The sequence below is a fragment of the Pollicipes pollicipes genome, unplaced genomic scaffold, assembly GCF_011947565.3.
Source record: "Pollicipes pollicipes isolate AB1234 unplaced genomic scaffold, Ppol_2.1 Scaffold_4881;HRSCAF=5763_pilon_pilon_pilon, whole genome shotgun sequence".
In the NCBI taxonomy this organism is placed as follows: Eukaryota; Metazoa; Arthropoda; class Thecostraca; order Pollicipedomorpha; family Pollicipedidae; genus Pollicipes; species Pollicipes pollicipes.
The window spans coordinates 52,986,468-53,007,466 of NW_023596576.1; the positions used below are offsets into that span (position 1 = coordinate 52,986,468).

General features: G+C 52.6%; 1 protein-coding gene across 4 annotated transcripts in view; it reads right to left on the reverse strand.

Annotated features, from left to right (window-relative positions):
- LOC119100882 (spermine synthase) overlaps positions 1-19,962 on the reverse strand; it is a 32,004-nt gene extending 12,042 nt beyond the window's left edge. For 3 of the 4 annotated variants that reach the window (XR_005094474.1, XR_005094475.1, XM_037224065.1), the window contains exons 1-8: positions 19,531-19,962; positions 13,508-13,630; positions 12,322-12,536; positions 9,261-9,372; positions 8,882-9,004; positions 7,308-7,456; positions 5,410-5,499; positions 3,893-4,084 (exon numbers count right to left, since the gene is read on the reverse strand). Coding sequence is in view for 2 of the 4 variants with exons in the window: in XM_037224065.1 (XP_037079960.1) it covers positions 3,893-4,084; positions 5,410-5,499; positions 7,308-7,456; positions 8,882-9,004; positions 9,261-9,372; positions 12,322-12,536; positions 13,508-13,568 (942 nt within the window). In the remaining 2 variants the exon portion in view is untranslated. Of the gene's footprint in view, positions 1-3,892; positions 4,085-5,409; positions 5,500-7,307; positions 7,457-8,881; positions 9,005-9,260; positions 9,373-12,321; positions 12,537-13,507; positions 13,631-19,028; positions 19,124-19,530 lie in introns of those variants that run through there. The other variant, XM_037224066.1, reaches the window with a different exon arrangement.
- Between the last annotated feature and the right edge of the window lie 1,037 nt (positions 19,963-20,999).

Here is a 20,999-nt window from a genome sequence, read left to right on the forward strand (position 1 = left end):
GACGAACGTTCTCGGGAGAGGGGCGTCAGTCAGTCGCCCAGCGACCTGCACTGGCCATGAGCCAGACGGGTGGAGAGCTGGGCTGCCGACGCAAAGACCCCTCGCTAGCTGGTGCGTGACGGTTTATAATCGGATCCCGCTGACGTAACGAAGTGCGGGAACTAATTCACGTATTAGCCTGAATATTCATTCAGTGTCATACTTCAAGCAACGATCTAAGTGTTCCACATTTGTATGAGGTTTTGAACTGAAATACCCATTTTGTTGATCATTCGGTGCAGTTCACGGCCCTCCTTTTCCTCGACCAAAAACTGTCTAATTTCAGCGCACCACGTTCGCGGACATGTGCCTCTCATACCATGACAACCATTTAAATGCCACTCATGCGTACGTTACACTTTAACCACACCAGTGAACTCCTGCTGCCGCATAGACCATGCAACGCCCCATGCCCACGGCGGACCACCGCTCCGCTCAAACCTTGTGTCCTCAAATTCAGCATATGACACCATGAACAGCAGCGAATCCACCGCAAATCCAGCACAGTCCGCAAAAAATGCGCTTTCAGATGGCCCTTCGTGCTACATAATATAAGAAGTAGGGCATTCTTCTCGGCTATTGCAGAAATAAGGCTTGTAACCGAATTACTTTCGAGGAGCGCTATAACCGAGCATGTGAACACAAGTAAACTTCTTAAACCTCACGGACAAATATGCAAGAACACGATGACAAAGGGCCAAAACACGAGCACATCACGATACTTGGCTCAGCGAGCACTTTCAGCACCGTGCTGCCATCTCCTAGCGGGTTTGAAGTACTGCAGGTGAGCAGAAGGGTGGTGATTTCTTCCGGCTGGTTTGGCAGCGCCTTAACGCCGTACAAACGTTTCATGACGCAATGAAACAAAGCGTATTAAGGAACATATTTACTACAGAGAGAAATTTTGTTGCGTGGAGCAGCCTTCTTCACTGAAAAGTACACCAACAATTATAAATGAGCTTATTTCAGCCTATCTCATGCCTGCGCCAATATCCTCAAATGTGGAGCATTCCCTTTCACGCTGAGTGCTCATGTGGCTTTATGCTCATAGCAGCAAGTAAAGAGTATTCATCAGACTAGCCAATGGCCCATGCGAATTCGCAATTATGAAAGAGCCTTCTGCGGCGTGACCGTATTCAGCTGACCCATAGTCTTACCGTTTGTCACTCGCTGCAAATGCAATCACCACACCCACCACATGTTCGTCAGCATGCTCGTGTTATATAACCAAGCCAGACACCACGGACGCGTGCAGCACGTGGTTGCCGAAAGCGAAGGGGAGACCCTTCCCCCCCCCCCCCCCCCCCCATCCTAGCAACTGCCCGAAAACATAGTGACTAACCTATGTTTGGATTTGGAATATCGCCAAATTTCGTGAGCAGGACCAATGCAAGGTGAGCCTGTGCCAACACTTCACACCGGCAGAACGGATCATCGCTTCATGCTTAATCAAAGGATGGCCTTCCCTGACCTACGGCTGATAACCGCTGACCGATGCGTGGTCCCTTCATTCCGGAGCACCGAAATGTCACTTCATCCGGGGCCAACGGCAGTCGTTTCACTCCTGAGAAACGGGTGGCTATTTCGCTTCCGAGTGACGCAGGCCGGACTCACCCTAATCGGTGGGACTCACCCTAATCCGATCCATCCCTAAACAACAGACGACCATTTGCCGCACACTCACGTATGACCAGGACCGCAGACGAGCGCGCGCACTCCCTACGCGTGACCAACAGGAGCCCCCCACCAAATGGCGTACGGACACTTCACGCCGTGCCGAGTCGTCGCCGCCACACGCAGCCCAGCGCGCTTCCGCCCGCTTCAGCCGCTGAGCCCTGGCGTGTCGGCGGCTACGTCAACGACCGTCTTCAGCCGACCGACGGCCCCGCTGCCCCGCGCCGGAGGTCAGGGGCCCTACTGGGCCGGTCACGCGCAGAACAGCGGGCCACGACCGTGGCGGCGCGGCGCAGACCACCTGCCGTCGCAGCCATCGACGGCCTTATGGATATTGTTCGAAGAAGTTGACCAAGAGCCTTTGCGCGCGGTCGTATTGAAAACGAGGGCTGAACAAGACCAAAAAGGAACAATGCAAATAAATAAATAAAAAACGGGGGAAAAACCCGGATGCAAGTACAAGTGGTACCGATGTCTGGACTGATGCAGACAGAGACGTGGGTGCGACCAATGTTTACCACCCCGACACTACAGTACCACAGAGCCGAGCCACTACCCCAACACCAAGAGGTCATCACCCGGAATGGTGTACCGGCACAGCATCAGGCCGCGGCGGGAGACCGCCCTCCATCGGCACATGTCGCAACACCCCGAACGGCCGACGTGCCCGTCAACAGGTGTCGCAGCCGCCACGCGGACACGTGCGACAGGCCTTCGAACGCGAGACCAGCCGCTAGCGCACCACGCCCACTACGCGCAGGATGCCGGCGGCGGGAGAAGAACGTGCTCAGAAGCCCAACAGCCGGTGCGGGGGTAAGGGAGGGGGTGGCTCCACCGACAGGAATCGATAGGGCCGGCGCGGCGGGCGCGGCACCTGCAGCCGGGAAGGGGGCGGGGCGCCGCGTAGAGTACAGACACGGCGGCTGACGCGACAGCCGGGAAGGGGGCGGGGCGCCGCGTAGAGTGCAGACACGGCGGCTGACGCGCCAGCCGGGAAGGGGCGGGGCGCCGCGTGGAGTACAGACACAGCGGCTGACGCGCCAGCCGGGAAGGGGCGGGGCGCCGCGTGGAGTACAGACACAGCGGCTGACGCGCCAGCCGGGAAGGGGCGGGGCGCCGCGTGGAGTACAGACACAGCGGCTGACGCGCCAGCCGGGAAGGGGCGGGGCGCCGCGTGGAGTACAGACACGGCGGCTGACGCGCCTCCTGAGGACCATGGCAATGGTTCCCGGCTTCTGTGCCGCCAGCCGTGGAAACGACCACCCGCCGGTGAATCGGAGGTGGCCGAGACGCGTCCAGTCGAGCGGCGAGCTCCGCCGCCGAATGACGTACGCGCGGCAGACCCGCGGCGAGCGAGCACTAACTCACGCCGGGCGCTACAGGCCGACAGCAGCACAAAGACTTTGGTGACAAAGGCTAACGACGGTCCGGTTGCTCCGCGACACGAATCTAACTAGATGCACATCACACAGACAGGTTTTTTCTCGGTATGGACGGCGTGCCAGGCGCAGGCTTCGAGCTAAGCTGGTACGGAAGCTCTCGTCTGGTTGTTATGAGAGGCAGCACTTTCCCAAATGCTGAGTATGCGTTCGGACTTCCCCGCGTAATTAGTATGTGTGCAAACTCAGTACCAAGGGGCACGATCAAGAGTCGCTTGTGCGGGGAATCTACCAGGCACTTAGAATAAGCAACTAACGAAGCAAAGGCCACGCAGACAAACGCCTAAGCCCACGCGAAGCCTAACGCAACGTGTAGGCTTAGTGCACACATCTCGTTGTATTGTGACGATCATGTTGGTGCTTGCCACACTAAATTGAGGTGATCGATTTCGTTCGGTACGTACTGTCGCGCCTGCAACGCTGGTGTGTCCGATAAACAAACACAGCAGAATCAATGGCGCATGGTCAGATACCACAATTACGCGGCTAGCGTGCCGTCCCCGTTCCGGGGAGCCAAACAGAGCTCTATAACCGCGTGACGGCGGCGCGGCCGGATAGCCCCTGGTCCGGGGCGTCAGCGACCAGACCCTGGCACCAGTTACCGCCCCACCCCTGAGGCTGCGTCAGAGCACTCCGGCCCGGAGGCGACCCGGCCGGTTCCTCACAGCACCCCGTCCCAGCTCCGGTCGCGCCGCGCCCCGCCGCCGCGAGCGCCGCGCTCGCCCAGGGCCGGTACTCACGTGCGTCATGTATTTGCCGCCAGCGGGCAGCAGCGCCATGCTGTCATGCAGCACGTCCCGCACCATGTTCCACAGGTTGCGGTCGTGCTTCGGCGACACCGGGATATCGCTCAGGTCGTAGAAGATGTAGTCGAACGTGCGGCCCTCCTTCAGGCAGTCCCTGAGGAACTGGAAGGCGTCGCCCACGATGATCTGTGGGAGCACGGCGCAGGACCCTCGGTAGTGGTTTGACAGGGCGTGGAGGATGTCCCAGAGGCGGGCTGTCGGACCAGGTCCAACCAGTGGATGTTAGCCGTGGTTGATCTGTTTACTCGCACCAGTGCGAAAGCTGCAATCGTCAAACGTATCTTCGTTTCGCCTCAAAATCAGCGCAACTACGCTTCAGGTGCCGTTTTGCTGTTGTTTATTGGTGTTTTCGGGCGCGTCAGCTGCTTCAGGTGCTGTATTCGCTGCCGCATGCATGATTCGCAAGTCCGTCCGCTAATCAGCAACATTCCCCAACCACCAATTCGGGAAGTCTAATTGTATTTAATCCATTTCGATGGCATAAGACAATTAATGAAGGACAGGGCAAACGTTTAAAAATAGGCATTTCCTTTGCTCCGTAATGAAGTGAAGGGGCGACATATTTAAATACCAGTCATTGCGGTGGAAAAGGAGGGGTCATGACTTTATTTCAAGATGAAAAATCATCCACACTTCAAGTTAGCCAAGATATAAAAATAGGGTTGTAGGCTGCAGACATAATCATGTGCGAGTAGCTTCAGCTTCATATTTACAAGTGGAAGCGATGACCTTCGGTTGGTGAGGCTTTTCCGTTGAAGCTCATGAAACGACTTCTTACAGCATGCTAACGTGCATAACTCGGCGGCTATTTCAAAATACCCAAAACATGAGCACGACCAAAGCGCTCCAAATACGTCTAAACCAACTCCTGAACACCGCAAATGGGTTCGAACAGCGGTAACACTTCGGAGAGCGCCTTAGCACCGGCAACAACCATTTTAGCTTCATTTAACCCTCCCTCAACGATACTGAAGCTCGAAACACCCGGGTGATAACTTTGTAACAGCGTGTTGAATGTCGTGAGATACTTTATTTTGCAAGATCTGGTCACGCCTGAGTTGGCACAGGAGGAGTCATCATTACACCTGATGAAACAGACAAGTCCCGAGCTGAAAAGGACGGGAGGCGGGAATGGTTATACCCTGAACGCCAGATGAATTAAAAGCTGATATCACGGCAGAGTTGCGAACTTTGAAAATAACGACAGGGAAAGTGGCGTCGATTGGAAAATTCCGGTCCTATCGTCCAAGGACACACACCAAGAACCACCATAAGTGATGCGCGAAGAAAATAGAGTTAATGATTAACAATGGTGACCAAACTTTTCTTAAAGAGCTTCATTCATATCTGGCAGCGAGTCCTGAACAGATATCGACAAATGGTCGCCGAGGGCACGGCGCAGCAGCGGTCCAGTTTTAATCACCGCGAGTAGCCTGACCCGAGCGTGTTACCTTGTAGTTGTCGCCGTCGTACTTGTCCAGGCAGTCGCCGCAGACAGTGCGCAGGTGCTTCCTGCACTGTTGGATGACCACGTCATCAATCTGCCGGCACGCGATGCCACGGTCACCGCGGCGCCGCGGTACTTGCCGTGTGGTCGCGCGCGCCTCGGAGGGTTCGCGGGCCGGCGATAGGTCAACATCGGCGCAGTGTCGAGGCGCACCGAGCTGTATCGATGAACATAAGACGAGGTCGCGCAGTTCGGTCACCACACCATCTCCGGGATCTGCAGCGGTATTCATAGAAGCCGGGTAACAATTTGAAGCTATTCGCTTCGCGTGTTCACTACTTTGTCTTGCTTAGACTTGATCCAAGCCCTTGGAATGGATGGATTTCTGTGATCAGAGTTGACGCTAAGCAGTACTTGTTGTGCGAGCCCTGACCCCTACCACACAATTGTGCAATTCCATGTCAGCGGCAGAATTTGGTTCAAAAGTTTAATGTGCCGTAATTCTCGGCACGGTCCGTCCTGCTCTCTGACGTCAACTGAACTTTAGTGCGACTGCTGCCACCGGCCGCAGGCCATACTTATCAAGGTCAAATAGCGAGCGCCTAAAGTGAATCGAGCCCACAGGTGGGTGGATCGGAGGGCAGACGTTCTAACGAACTGAGCCATCGGGACGGACATACACAACACACTACCGGGACACTAAAGACGCAATGGTCAAGACCAATTGCACAAACGGAATGCGATACACCAATCCGGCATACTCGCCCGAACTCACGACTCTGCACACGGCAGTGGGCGTACACGCCACCAACTGAGCCCCCTCTTGTCTTCAGCTATACAAACACTCTCCATCCAAAGTCCGAGACACAACACACACGGGCAGTCTCGAGAGAGTTCAACACCAGAAGTTATTTCCCACGAGACCAGCTGAACGGGCCAAACGACTCTGTTCAAACAAGGCCTCCTTTCAGGACACGCGAGCCAAAAATACGCGACACGTTCACGCATACACGAAAACAAGCACACACAACAAAGGCACACAGAACACACACGCACGCATGCATATACAGTCACGTCACATAGCATCTCCTCTCGCCAACTCCCCTGTCCCAACACCAGCCCACCCCACCCCACACCACAACACGCCACACCACACACCACAACACCACACCACACCACACTAGCCCACCCCACACCACACACCACACTAGCCCACCCCACCCCACACCCCACACCGCACCATATCACACCACACACCATAGCACATCACACCACATCACATAGCACATCACACCACACCACAACAGCCACACCACACACCATACCACACCACGCCACACACCATACCACACCACACCACATCGCACACCACACCAACCCCACACTAGTCCACCCCACTCCACACACCACATCAGTCCACCCCACGCCACACCATACCACACCAGTCCACCACACACCTCACACCGCACCACACCACAGACCATACCCCAACACATCGCACCACATCACACACCATACAACACACCACACCGCACATCATACCACAACACACCACACCACTTCACCCCACACCACACCACGCACCATACCACAACACACCAACACCACATCAGTCCACACCACACCACACCATATCACACCAGTCCACCACACACCTCACACCGTACCACATCACAACACACGCCATACCACACATCATACCACAACACATAACACCACACCACGCCACACCGCATCACACACCATACAACAACACATCACACCACACATACCATACCACAACACGCCACACCACTTCACCCCACTTCACCCCATCCGCGCAAGCACTCGCAACGACGCACTCGCCCAAGCGATAAGCAGCGTCCAAGGGCGTTGCCAGGCTACACCGCGCCGATAGCGCACCTCCACCATGGTGACGAACTTGGGGTTGTGCTTGAGCAGCTCATACAACAGGCCACCGTCGCCGCCGCCCAGAATCAGCGCTGTCTTGCCCTCGTACTGTTCAGCTGCCATCAGTGTCTCCGTGTAGACGAGGTCCTTCTCCGACATGTCTGCGGCGGCGCGGGGTGCCAGTCAGGTCAGCGGCCGGCTTCGGAGCGCGCAGGGGGCCCAGACATCCGTCGGCGCCGGTCCCGGGGCGGCCGTGGCCCCAGCCGCGGGACGGGTGCTGTCGCTTCGGTCAGCTGCCACGGCCCGGTGGGCTGAAGGCGAACAGTCTGTCCGCTGGTGGTCGCATCAGGACGGATGTGTCCTCCATAGCGCGCCTGTCCGCTGGTGGTCGCATCAGGACAGGGCGTCCTCCATAGTGCTACAGCAAAACAGCACCGTCGGGATCGAGCCGAGCTCGAATGACGACGGTGCATCGTTACCCCATCAGATGACGATGCATTGCTACCCCCATCAGATGACGGTGCATCGCCACCCCATCAGATGACGACGGTGCATCCCTAACCCGCAGAACCGCTCTCTGTCACATCATGACTGAACATGCACCGGATCGCCACAGTTGCAACGGATCGCCACGCGTTCAGACCCGAAACAGATTCAGCGAAGGCAATGTAGTACGTTGCGCCGCCACTAGCCACAACTATTGACTAGACGAGGTGGCGAGACGGCACTGTTCTGGTCGCGCCTGCGCTGATCTTCAAACGCAAGATCGTGCCTGCCGCGGGCCAGATCGGCAGCAATACGGGGGAATGAGACATCCAATTTAAACTGAGTTGGGAGCCTTCCGACGGTTGGCCGGGGTAACTTTCGCCATTTCTCCATTACCGGCGCCAAGTTTCGTCACTGCCCGGCTTCAAGCCACTCCAGCTGTTCAATTCCGCGTGCTGACCGTAGTGGCATGTCCTATGCACGTTTTCTGTTCCGCGCAAAGATAAAACAGAAGGAATGCCTTCATATTATACTTAAGTCTCCCCTAAAACAGGTTACGGGCCCGCGGCGGTCCACTGCTCATAGTCTCAAATAAAGGCAGATGTCATGAACATGCACCCAAATAGTAACTATGTGGGCCCCAAGTCATATCGATGGCATGGCCTAAGCTGTTCAGTGCATTAGCGAGGAATCTTTTTCATATAGATAAGACAGTAGTAATAGCTTTATTCCTCGGAGAAAAAAGCAGGAGAACCCAACTGTACCCAAGTATATATCCAATACCTTGGGTTTTCTCCGAGGAATACGGCTATTACTTTTGTCCTATCTATGCCAATAGCAAGGCCATTGAATCGCAATAGTGATTACAGCCGTGACTTCTGTCACGCCGCCTTAGTTCATACTATAACGACTGAAGGCGTTGGTCATACCTTACGCTCGCAATGGCCTGCGCTTATCTCCCAACGACCCATGGTCTCGCATGACATCGCACTATGGAGATCTCGGCTACCCGCCGCGCACACGTCCTGGTGACGTCACACACCAACGCGGCCTCCGACTTCATGCATCCGCCGCACCCCCGTCCCAGCGTGGCCACTCACTATGAAAGCCGTCCAGGACGAGTATGTTGCCGAAGTCGCGCGTGCGCACCACCTGCACGTGCTGGTAGGGCGTGACCTCGTCGAATAGCGTCTCCAGCGTGCCGTACTCCACCAGCCGGTCATCTGGCGTCGGACGGCGACGGCGCCGCGCGCGGTCAGGGCGGACGGGACACGGGGCCCTCGCCACACCAAAGACCGTCACCGAGACACAGGCAGTAACAACAGCGCCTGAAAACATGACAACGGGCCGCCGCACACATCAACACAGCGCCGCGCACGTGCGCCTGGACGACGCTTTCCCGCGGCCTCGCGACGGGAGCTGACACAATGCCGCACCCCTGAGCACCCCTGTTGGCGTCCGGCACGGGGGCGGCCTCACCAGAGGTGTAGTAGAAGGGGTCGATGTCCCTGCCGCGTCTCAGAGGAAGGATCGCCTTGCCGCGCCGGGCGCCGATTTCGGCGCGGATGTCCTTTTCCAGCTGCAGCACGGCCTGCAAACACGAGGAGAGGTCACAACGAGGATCAGGGCAGGGCCACCCGAGGTGACGAGAGGTCATAGCAGGGTTCACCAACGAGAGGTAATTGCAGGGTTCACCAGCGAGGGTCATCGCAGGGTTCACCGGCGAGGTCATCGCAGGGTTCACCAGAGGTCATAAAATGGGTCAGGTCAGAGGTCATTAGAGGCGACAACAAGGGTCATTGCAGGGGTCGCCAGAGGTAGCAAAATGGGTCACGTCAGGGGTCATGGCAGGGTCGCCAGAGGTCACAACAGAGCTCACGACGAGTCACAACATCTATCCCTAAAGGTGCTCAGACAAGGATTACAGCAGGATCATGGTAAGGTTCATGCAGGGGTCATGACAGGATTCATGCAGGAGTCATGACAGGGTTCATGCAGGGGTCATGACTTGCGCGTCCAGGAGGGGTCATATAAGACCACGCTGGGGTCTGGTGCGGAAACACGAAGCTCGCTTACGAATAACCCGAGAGAAGGTCGACATATGGGAGCTGTGTATGCACGCAAGGTGGACGTAATCGAAGAGCGGCCGCCGCCGGGGGGGGGGGGGGGGGGGGGGCGACACCGCAGTCCGCACTGAAATATCACGCCACCCCGCGAGCTGTAGCGGTGGCGTTGGATGTCGACTCCCCGGGGTTCGGTGTCGGCACCTCCGGCTGAGGGCGCGCCGACGGTGGGGATGACGTCACGCGGTGCATTTATTTACCGTTATCAGTGCTGCCAGGGTAATGATCTGCCATACCTGACGCAGCTGTAAATAAGCCAGTGCACCACGAGAACGTGTAATGGAGACGTACTGAAATCGAGAAATGGGATCGTGTAAGCGCGGACCGATGCTCTACCACTGACGTCACGGGCACAGTGCGCTTTAAATACCGCAAGCCGCTGATGACTGGTCGAGGCGGGGCGTGTTGCAAGCAGGCCAGTGACGTCACCCATGCCCTAGATGTACCACAGGCGATCCCACGGATTTTAACCGACAGGTCTAAGTGCTTATGTAAGCAACTGTAAATAAAATAGACAGGTGCCGCTTTCCCTACTTACTCTATGATGGCCACTACATAGGTGTTCAGGATGGTACGGAGCCAGTCCCTTCTTTGAGAACTTTGTAATTTAGACACACAAATTACGGGCATGTTCCCGTCACTCCTAAAAAAACGTAGATGAGATAAGTTTGGAGGAGGTTGGAGGAGAGCTAAAATCTGCTGCCGATGGAGTAATTTCGGAGGAGGCATCAGCTGTTTGCGCGCAGCTCACCCCAACAGTTTTGGCGCAATGACGAAAAATAACATTGAGCGTTGAGAAAAGATACGTTTAATGTCACGAAAGGGACTTTAAATTAGCATACCTGCACCATTTTATGCACCCGTGCTCTGTTTCCCTTATGCGACAACCAATGGAGTCAAAAAAGGATATGAATGGGTACTGCGGCACTTATGTCTCCCAAACCCTCTTCAAAAATCCGCCGAAAAAGACGACCTTTCATTTCGGAGACGATTTTTGGAGGATGCAGGAAATTTGAGGAGCTTGAAAGAGGTTGGAGGAGCCACGGGAACGATCATAATAGTATGGAGGGGCTTTGAGAAGGTTGGAGGAGCGGCGGGAACAGACCCAAAAATGTTGCGGAAAGGTGTGCTGGAAGTAACGGAGATAATTACTCATCGTGGCAATAATGAAGGCACTTGAATCATGACTACAGGCATGCATATTTTGGCTCCCATGAACGCAAGTGTTCGAACAATGAAAACAAGCTTTTTAACGCAACTTTTTATCGCTTCCCCTCTTTCAAGGCGCATGTCAACCAACGACCGCCAGCCAAAGTCGGCGGCCCAGCACCGTGTGCACGACTCTGTGCCAACGTCGTGCGCCGCACACGCACCGCGGACGGTGCTCCATAATTGAGAAACACTGTGCACGGTGCAGGCAGGATCCAGGACACACTACGTAGTATGCCAGCGACACGGCGCCCATCGATCCCAATCGTGCGCTTCTGTATACCCCACTACGGGCGCCACCCAGTGGGTTCGGCTCGGATCAGACCGGCTAAGCCGAGCTAATAACGGGAAGCCGCTCACTCCACCATGCACCACCTGCCGGTCGGGGCTTCCTTGGAACTTGCGGCTCTCAGCCAAAGGTCAGTGCGGGGCTAAAGTGGCCAGCAGGGGTGGGCCGAGCTGTTCGCCAGCCGACAAAGCCCGTCAGCGGCGTTCTGCCAACACGCCGAGAGTGAGCAGACAGCAGGTGGCATTCCAGGAGCCGTGCGCAGCCGGTGAGCGGGGTAAACAGCTCGGCTCCAGATGCACACAGCGCACGGTCGCCCCGCCCACTGGGGAGGATGTGGATTGCGCAAGGAATGGGCGCTGGTGTCGGCGGCCGACCTGCCGTGCCTCAAAACCGTTACCATGGAAACCGGAAAAGCTGCGGCTGGTTCGCGTCGGGGGCGCTTAATGATAGGAGACAGGCGGAAGGGTCTTGGAGCTGCATCCCATGTCTGGCATATGAAAGGATTGTAATTGACAACGACAACTGCCAGGGAAGTTTTGAATGGGTTCTTTGCGGTTCAGTGCATTCGAATTACAAACATTGAAAGTCTCGCATTTCAAGATCATGAGGGAGCTCATCCCTTGACTTCGAGGCACGTGGCTGTCATGTCTCGTGACTTTTGAGGATCCATGGAAGTCTGTCATATATACAACAATGCAGCCACAGTGACGGGTAGCAGGGCTGCACATTTGGAGGCCACCCCCACCGGAAAACACTTGCGTTGCTTCATCATCGATTCAAAGAGCTCAACAACCATGTGCAAACACCCCTTTCCACCCCACCTGTCTAACCACTGCATCACAGCTCCCTCCCCTGCCCCGTCCCTTCGCTCTCTTCGCCCTAGCACCCCCCGCCGTGTCAGCGCCCTGCCCCACCGCACCCGATTGTCCATGATGAAGGCCTCGCCGTAGTTCTCGATCTGGAGCGAGACGAGGCCGCTGGGGTGGCCGCGCAGCGTGACGAACGTCTCAGCGTCGGCTGAGTAGTTGAGCAGGAAGCCGCCGCTGGGCGTCAGGTCCTCGATCAGCCGCGTGAGGCCGGCCACCGCCGCGCCCACCGTCGCCTCGATCCGCTGGTGCAGCGTGGCGCTCTCCACTGGCGGCGGCGGGGCGGCACGTGAGCGCGGTCAGCCGGCGCGCCGGCGCCAGCTCGGGGGCATTGGTGCGTCCGGGACTTTCGTCTCTGACGGGCCGACCGGAGGTGGAAGTGCGACGCCCACCGTCTCCGCAGCGGTGCGTGCCGAGCAAACTGACGTACTTTGCTGCACCCATGGTGCAGTGGACTCGGCTTGGCGTTAGGTGTGGCGTAGTCTTAACCCCAAACGGAAACACATTTACGCCTCAAAAAAGCAAGACAGACTCAACAAATACTTTCGTGCAGGGAACGCTAGATTCTTCAATTAATAATGACGCGTTAAATGTTGATCAAAAAGGTAAAACATTTCACCGGCATGGACCCTAAAGGGAGTTGGCGTTATCATTACGATGTGAACTGACTACGACAGAGGACGATGTGGCATGCATTGGTCATATTTGTGTTCAACCTTGTGAATATTTGTGATGAACTCTTAAATGGCTGCGGCCTGGCTGCGATCGCCTTAAGCATATTTCGACTCTTCACATATAAAGAGCAAACCTGAGGCTGACTGAAGATGGCCCCTGAGGGTTAACCTGCCGTGGTGATGATCACAGTCGCTCGGACCTTGGCTAGTGATGACCCGGCAGGCCATACTGGACTGGACTGGCGAGAACTTCAGGGCGACCCCGACCTCAGTTGGTGATGCCCTCGGGGTTGAGTATAGCCTCAGCGGTGCGTCTGATCCGGACAGATGATCCTTTGATGGGTGACATCCGGGGGGACGCGGCGTTCTGATCGCAATGCGACAGACTGTAGCCTCGTTTTGTGATAACCACAAAAGTGACTCTAGCCTCAGCTGGTGATATCTGACCGCAGAAGTGACTCTGCCCACGGTTGGTGACGTCCTCAGAAGAGACCCTGGCCTCGATCTACGATTACCTGGAGGATGGTGCTGGCCAGAGCCGGTGATGACCCAGGCACGCCTGTACCTGGATTGGTGATGACCTCAGGGGCAACACTGAAATCCAGCAGAGCCGTGTTGAAGGACATGCTGGCAGTTCTGCTGACCGCTGTCTGTGAGCTGGCACCGGCCTCCGGATGTGGCTGGAGTCCTGTGGGTGTTAACATATGTGTATTGGATCACCACAGCCTGAAACAAACCACGCTGCGCAACAGCTGTGAGGCGAGTGACTTCTGCGGCTGCATCTTTCTGCCATCTTCACGCGGCAAAGAAAAGTACGGGTCACACCGTACGTGAGTTAAAATGGCAGGAAGGCATGTGGGACACATGCTGCAAATTACGACCGCATTAGCCGCACGTTAGGACCGCATGAGTCACACATTACGACAGTGAAGGGATAACACGTCAGATATGAGTGATCCCCTATTAAACGCACTTGTACATGGACAGCTGGCGCGACAGGCATGGCGCCCCGCGGGCGCAGTGTGCGTGCTGATTTCCCACAGGAGAAATTTACTGGGCAATGATCTCGAGGAGGAACTGTGTTCCCACAGTGCGGGCAAATAGAGTTAAAATACCGAAACCTGTACCTGGCCGCGTCTCCATCAATTGTGTCTCCCCTCCCTAAGCCCCCGGCCACTTGTCGCGGCACTTGCGAGTAGTCCGTATTTTCGCTTCAACCAATCAAAAAACTGCTGACCCACATGATGTCGCCGTTGGCAATTTGCTGCGGCGTGCATGCTTGCAAGACATGTCCAATATAATTCAACGGAAGTAAAAAATTTCAAAGTGCGACAATAAAATGCGTAGCAGCACAACCAATGATTCTAACACCAAGTTTTCCTGTGTTTAATCATTTTAAGCACGCGCCCGGGTGGCCGGCTGGATACCCTCCGCTCGGGTGGAGGGTCAATTTAATCCCCCTGAGGTCTCAGAAATTAAGAAAGCTAAAGACGCTAAATTCATAGGATTTTTACCGTTTCGTGAACTCGCTTAGGTCAAAGTTTGAGATTCCTGGGTCATGACCTTCTAGTCAAATAAGATCAAACAATGTAAAATTCCAGGTTGGTTTCCAAACTGCCCCCAGAGCCTAGATAACTGTTTGTAAGCAAATCGTCACGTGCTCATTTAAGGTCAGTAACCTTGTTGACCTTTTGAAGGTCATGGTAAGCAAAATCACACAGGACAGCTCTGAATTTTGCATTTGAATAAGCGACAAAGATTACGCTAGGAAGTATGCTCCTAAAACAAAATGTTGACCTAAGTCATTTTAGGTTAATGGCCTATCTGCCCTCTAAGAAGTTCATGGAAGATGTATAATGCGGTTCCTGCTATCAATAAATTCGAACAGAGCACCAGAAACTATCCCATACAGCAAGCCATAGAGTAATAAAACAGGTTGGTTTTGACCTTCGTCTGACCTTCATGCCTGACCATACGTCAATGAAATTGTTCATTCAGTTGTTGTGTTGCCTAAGAAAGCATCCCAGAGATGTATGGCCTCGTCTAACACTCCGTTGTTGCAGCAAATTAAACAATTCCCTAGAAAATGACTTCGCTGAAACCATCGGCTGACTTTGACCTACCATGGGTCAGCGACCTTACAAGGTACACAATTTTGGATACCAAACGATCCGCTATTCAATTTTCCACAAGATATGCAAAATTTGGCGCAGCTACTGCGCTGTTTGGAAACCACTCCGGAAAAAACTATGGGGGATCCAGCTGACCCCTCACCCGAGCGTGTGTTAAGATGTGCTGAATCTGACAAGCGAGCAGGTTTGTCCTGCATGGCGTAAAGATTCTGCATTGGTCCAGTTTCTTATAAAGATTATACTAGCGGGATGAGGAAGCCCGAGGAGGGTCACACAAGACATTAGAGATCAGTGCTGACAATGACGCACGTTAAAATAGTTTGTCACATCCTCTACTTTAAACGTTTGGTTTAATTTTTCATTAAATATTGGTTGAACAAAATAACAAAACGATGGCTCTTTCTATGAGCAAAATGGCACTAGCCACCCCAAGCTCTATTTAATCATCACCACCATTTCGTCTTCTTGTGCATCATATCACCAAATTGCAGTTGTAATGGTCTATATTCAGGTCGGAATATCAGGAAGCGACATGCCATACTAATGCAACAGCATAGCCAAAATATGTTGGTGCATCTGCTACAGCCTGGCCACTTATTACTTTATGAGCTTGTGTACCGCACAACCATGCCTGTGTTATACATTACTACTCCTTCTATGGCCAGCTGCAGTGTTACCAATCAGGTGCGCGTATATCAACACGCCTAAAGATACCTAACACCATGCAAAGAAATTAGACAGATCATGAGCACAGCCAAATCCAGTTCAAGTCACTATGTGGTACATAATGCTTCACATGTTGCAAGTAAATTCAATGCAATGTGACACTACATGATGCCCCATAGCTGAATTTGTGCTATGCATACGCAGTCCGAAAAAGACACGCTAAACACATAACTCATAACGTAGGTCTACACACACACTTCATGTTGCTTTCATGTTTCCAACGGTGGACCAAAGGAGGAATGTCCCACTGGAACGGAACGATTAACATCCACGGTTCAACCCGCACCGCGGTAAGCTTTACACTTACAGGGGACAAGGAGAGGGAGGCGCAGTCGGAAAATGCAGTGAAAATGCACTACAAAGACAATCATCTTTTATCAGCCAGCTCGTCGCACCTTATCTTTCCTCGACCCGAACGTCAACACTTGCCGCGAGCTGTGATAACTGCCGCGGTCAAGCGCAAACGCAAGCAGCCGGCCCTGTCGAAGGACGCTCTCCGCAACCGTTGACATTCGGCACCGGCCTGGCATTTGGAGTAGCAAGGCGAACATGACAATGTGCCCCATAGGTAGTCGAAATGACTTGTTCCAAGTTTACCGTAGCCTGGAAATTATGGCATGGAAAATTCGGATCTGACTCACCCCAAGCGGGACACGATTCTAGCCAGTTTTTACGGACCATGTTTGAGCTGCTCTCACAGAAAGCATGAAGGTCCTGTTATGCCTCAACACTAAATGAAGTTTGCATCCCTGACGACCAAGGCTGACTCTTTGTATGCTTTGCTCATTGGATTGCAAACAGTTGACAACAAATAAGAAATTTGGCACATGCTGAAAAAATGAGGCACTGAGCACAAGTTTGACAACAGGACGAAAATCCGTGGACATCAATGCAAGTAGAATCTGAAAATTTATCAGAAACTGAAGTTGTATACTTGCACTGCTGGAATGCTTTGCAAGTTTGTGAGCAGCACACACTTAGCCACCTTCACAAACAGATCTTTATGAAACCTGCAAGCCCATTTAGCCAAGCAACCCCCTGGCATTTGACCATATTATCATCGCCAATGCCTCTAGGTGTTTAAGCAGCCATGGCTCATGTTCTTCCAGGGTGGCAGATATTACCCCCCCCCCCCCCCTCTCCCACTAACACACACACACACCCTGTACAGTACACACCTCACCTGATGACACTTGAGGCAGACCTAGAGAAAGCATTGATAATTGTAAGCCACTTATACATAATATATATGCAACCAGCCTAATAACCAACAAAAGAATATAAACAAATCATCAAATGTTGCAAATGATTAAATGCTAAGACCACCTGCTTCCATGTGGCATGTCAAGTGGTGGAAAATCCAGTGACCACTCAAAGTTTACATATATCAATTTTTGCCACCTGTCATGTTCTGTGTAAATAAGCAGCTTGCCAATCCAACAGTTCTCCCTTCACCCAGCTCCAAGACCATTATCAATACAAGCCCAGAAACCCCCAACCATCTCCACATGTTTTTAAGGCCAGTAGCCTTTGAGGTTGTCAAATATGGCTTCACAAGCAAACCTTTTATTAAAAAAAACTTTGAATCAGGTTAAATGGATGGGTTAAAGGGTATGTTTCACATTAGAAGATATTGAAATAAGCACTGGGTATGATGAATAGGGTCACTTATAAGTACTGAATGCATTTAAGGAGAAAATATTGCCCACACATGACTTTTCTGTTTGGTAGATATGCACTTTGATACATCATTGTTTGATTGCATCACTGTACCTTGCATGACAATGATTGAGAGCCAGTCAACTGCTCTTATATCTGGAAATTGTGCTCTTGAATGCCAGATATCAATGACTCAACAATAATATTTTTCTTGGCCTTGATCTGCCACATGGTTAATGGAATGACAGGATTTGAATGATGTTCTCATGATGTCAAGAAGACCTTAAAATACTCTGCCTGAAATACTCCCCCATTTTTGTGGGTGTGCAGCTCAGAGACTACAGTGGTTTAGGTCTTAAAAAGGACAGGGTTGTGAACTGTGCCAAAAGGTCTTCCAGGTGGTCATTTCAGTTCAAAAACACCCATATAAATGTGGAACATTCCCTTTAAGCTATGGTCAATGACAAGGTACCGCTGTAGGTGACACAAACCTCACCCAGGAGCTCATTTTTGTCATATAGGTTAGGTACTGAGCTGGAAAATGTACTCCAAAGTATGCAAAAACATGGCTCTTTCTCACCTTTTTATTTTGTGTAATTTCTCTTCAATTTTGAGGGTTTCACCCCAAACCCAAGAGGAAGTATCATCAAGACATATTACAAGGGAAAATACTGCCTCTAGGAGCCAGTACAGGAACTATGTTGTGAATGAACACCAACAGATGCAATGTGTGCCTGCCCACCTTCACAGCTCAGTCAATTAGGGTGCTTACCTAACCTAACCTGACCTGACCTGACCTGACCCTGCCTAGCCTAACCTAACTGTCAGCAGGGCAGGTAGATTCAGCTTTGCTAAACACTCCCTATCCACCCTTGGCCATGATGGCCTGCAGTTGGTGGCAGCCTTCTGACAAACCCAAAGCAGTGCTCTGCATACTCTGGCCATACAGAGCCATTAAAATGTTTCATGAGTCACCATGAAAGCATGGTTAAAAGCATATACATATATTTTGTCCACAGATTTGCAGAGTGGCTTACAATATTACTCACAAAGATGATAGCATTCAGTGACAAGTAAGGCATCCAACAAAACAAATCCATGAAATCACATTTACCTAAAGCTCTAGTCCCCAGAAAAGAACTGAGAATGCTAGCCTTATAGTTATCATTATCAGTAGCAGTCAGTAGTATATTACCTTATAGTTATTTGTTCCTGTTGTAGACATTTTGAAGGTGGTGAAGGTGAAGGATAATCAATGAGTTACATCATTTACCATGCCTGCTGCCCAACCAAATTTATTCACAGTCTTGTTCTAAGCACAGATGAAATTTTTAAAACTTAAATTTTGTGCTCCTGAATCATGACCTGTATAACTAAATTTCTTTGAAGTAGATGCACTGTGCCTTGCCTCTACTGCCATGTCCATTATCTGTTCCTGATATCACTTTAGGCAACTTTTGCGGCTCTGTTCCTTCTTTTCTGATTCAGCATTAATACTTTTATCAACTTTACTAACAGCAATAATACTGCTACATACTACACACAACAATCTCAAGCACACCTACACACCTAAAGTTGTTGCATTAGTCTGAAGTATCACAAGATAGCAAGTGCATCATTCACCACATTTACTTCTTCAGTTGCCATACAGATCACTAACCTATTTCAACCTGCAATAAGTGCAAATGATGGTCAATTATTGACTTTGGTCAATGCAACACACATTTTTTTATATTCCATCCATGATGAGTTAGGTTGTAGGGCAACTCAAATGAATGGACTATTTGGTGCCAATTCCAATCCGGTCCATTACACTCAGAAAGGATAAAGGCACCAGTTATTTATTGCAACTATAGCACATCAATGTAATTCTGAAGAACTTTTATACCAGCAAGTAGGTTACACAGCATCAGCAAAATAGCAGCCACTATCAGCATGAGTTTAGATAATTCACTCCCCAAAAACCGCACGCCGCGTCAAGAGCGGCGACAGCCAAATCTGAGCCGGCGACAACGCTCCAGGCGACTTGGCGGCCGCAACCAATGACCGAATTCACCTGGTATTGTCGTACCTTGGATTAGGGCGCCTATCGAGCCTCCGTTTCAGTTGTCTTCATCGCGGCACTTTTGTATTAGATTTCCTGGCAGCTTTCTGTTGCTATACTGTGGAGGCTAAGCATGGCAAAGAAAAATGGAAGATTTAGGCACGGGTTGGATCCTAGCACAAGGGAAGTATTGGTATTCAGTGGTTAATAATATCGAGCTACAGATTTGAGAGTCCCTGTGTGACTACATCAAAGGGAAGTTACTCGTTTATACCAACAGCCAGGGTCCCTTCGATCATTTCGTTTGTTCTGTAAGTTATGCTGTTCTGGCGTCTCGCCTCCGGCTCACTGGTACACTCAGTACCTGCAAAATCATTTCTGTATTTGACACTCGTCACAGACACTCCACACAGTCCGTCCCACCGGCGCAGCCGTCCTCGCGCCGGCGGCTCTCCGAGTTTTCTCCTCGTTACTCCCTCTCTCCTGGCCTCCGCGGCCGCGTCCCGTACACGGGGCGCTTGGGGCAGGAGGAGGGGAATGCAAGCGCCTCTTCGAGGCGCTCGCCAAAGTAAGAAAACATTCACTAGCAGCACATAGGTGTTTTCTGACACCTTACACTGCATGCACAATCCATGACATCATAAAGACATCTCAAGAACCTAACTCAACGTGCACAGTAAGAGAGGCTCTTAAGCAATATCCGTCACGTCATTGCAACTAGCCTAAACAACATGTCAACGCAAACAATACAAATACACCATTAATCTTGTTATGCACACAGCTATCGCGATCACGGGCTAAATCGATCTGGATGCAGTCTGACTCGGACGGTCCGCTGTTCGCGATGAACGTTCGAAGACGGTTGCCCTATAGACACTGGGATCCGGGACCTGGACACATTCAAATGGGGACTCAGACTTGGTAGTGATTCATTGATTCACACCAGGTTACGGAGGGACAGTGGTGACGTGGATACGTGACCTGCGCGCCGGGGTAGGGGTCGGTATCGCTGCTGCTGCCGGCTCGTCACGCCGTTCAGCTGCGGCCTGGGCTGGCGTGAGATTCGCAGCTTCGGCCTCTGCTGACTAATTTGCCGCCGCGGCTCGGGCTGGAGCGAGATTCGCGGCCTGAGCCTACTGAGGCGGACACCCATTCACGTCAGTCCCCTGCGTCACTGGCAGACACAAAATGGTGCTGCTGGTTCAGCCAGTACAGCTGTCTGCTGTCCGTCTGTGGACATCGGTGCGGTCGGTGGCGGTGTGACTGTTTGAGTCGGCACCTAACGCTGCGACTGTGCCGTCTGGCTGTGCGGCTCCGCGGCCGGCGCAGGCGGGTGTGTTGGTGTTGCCGACGGCGACTGTTGCTCGGCAGCGTTTTCGTTACGCGGCTGCAACCGATTGTGATGAGCCACTAGCCTCCTGCGCCTGCCGCCGCACAGCTGAATGCAGTGGTTCAGCTCACCTGTTTGAGCAAACCAACTCTGGCGACTGGATAGG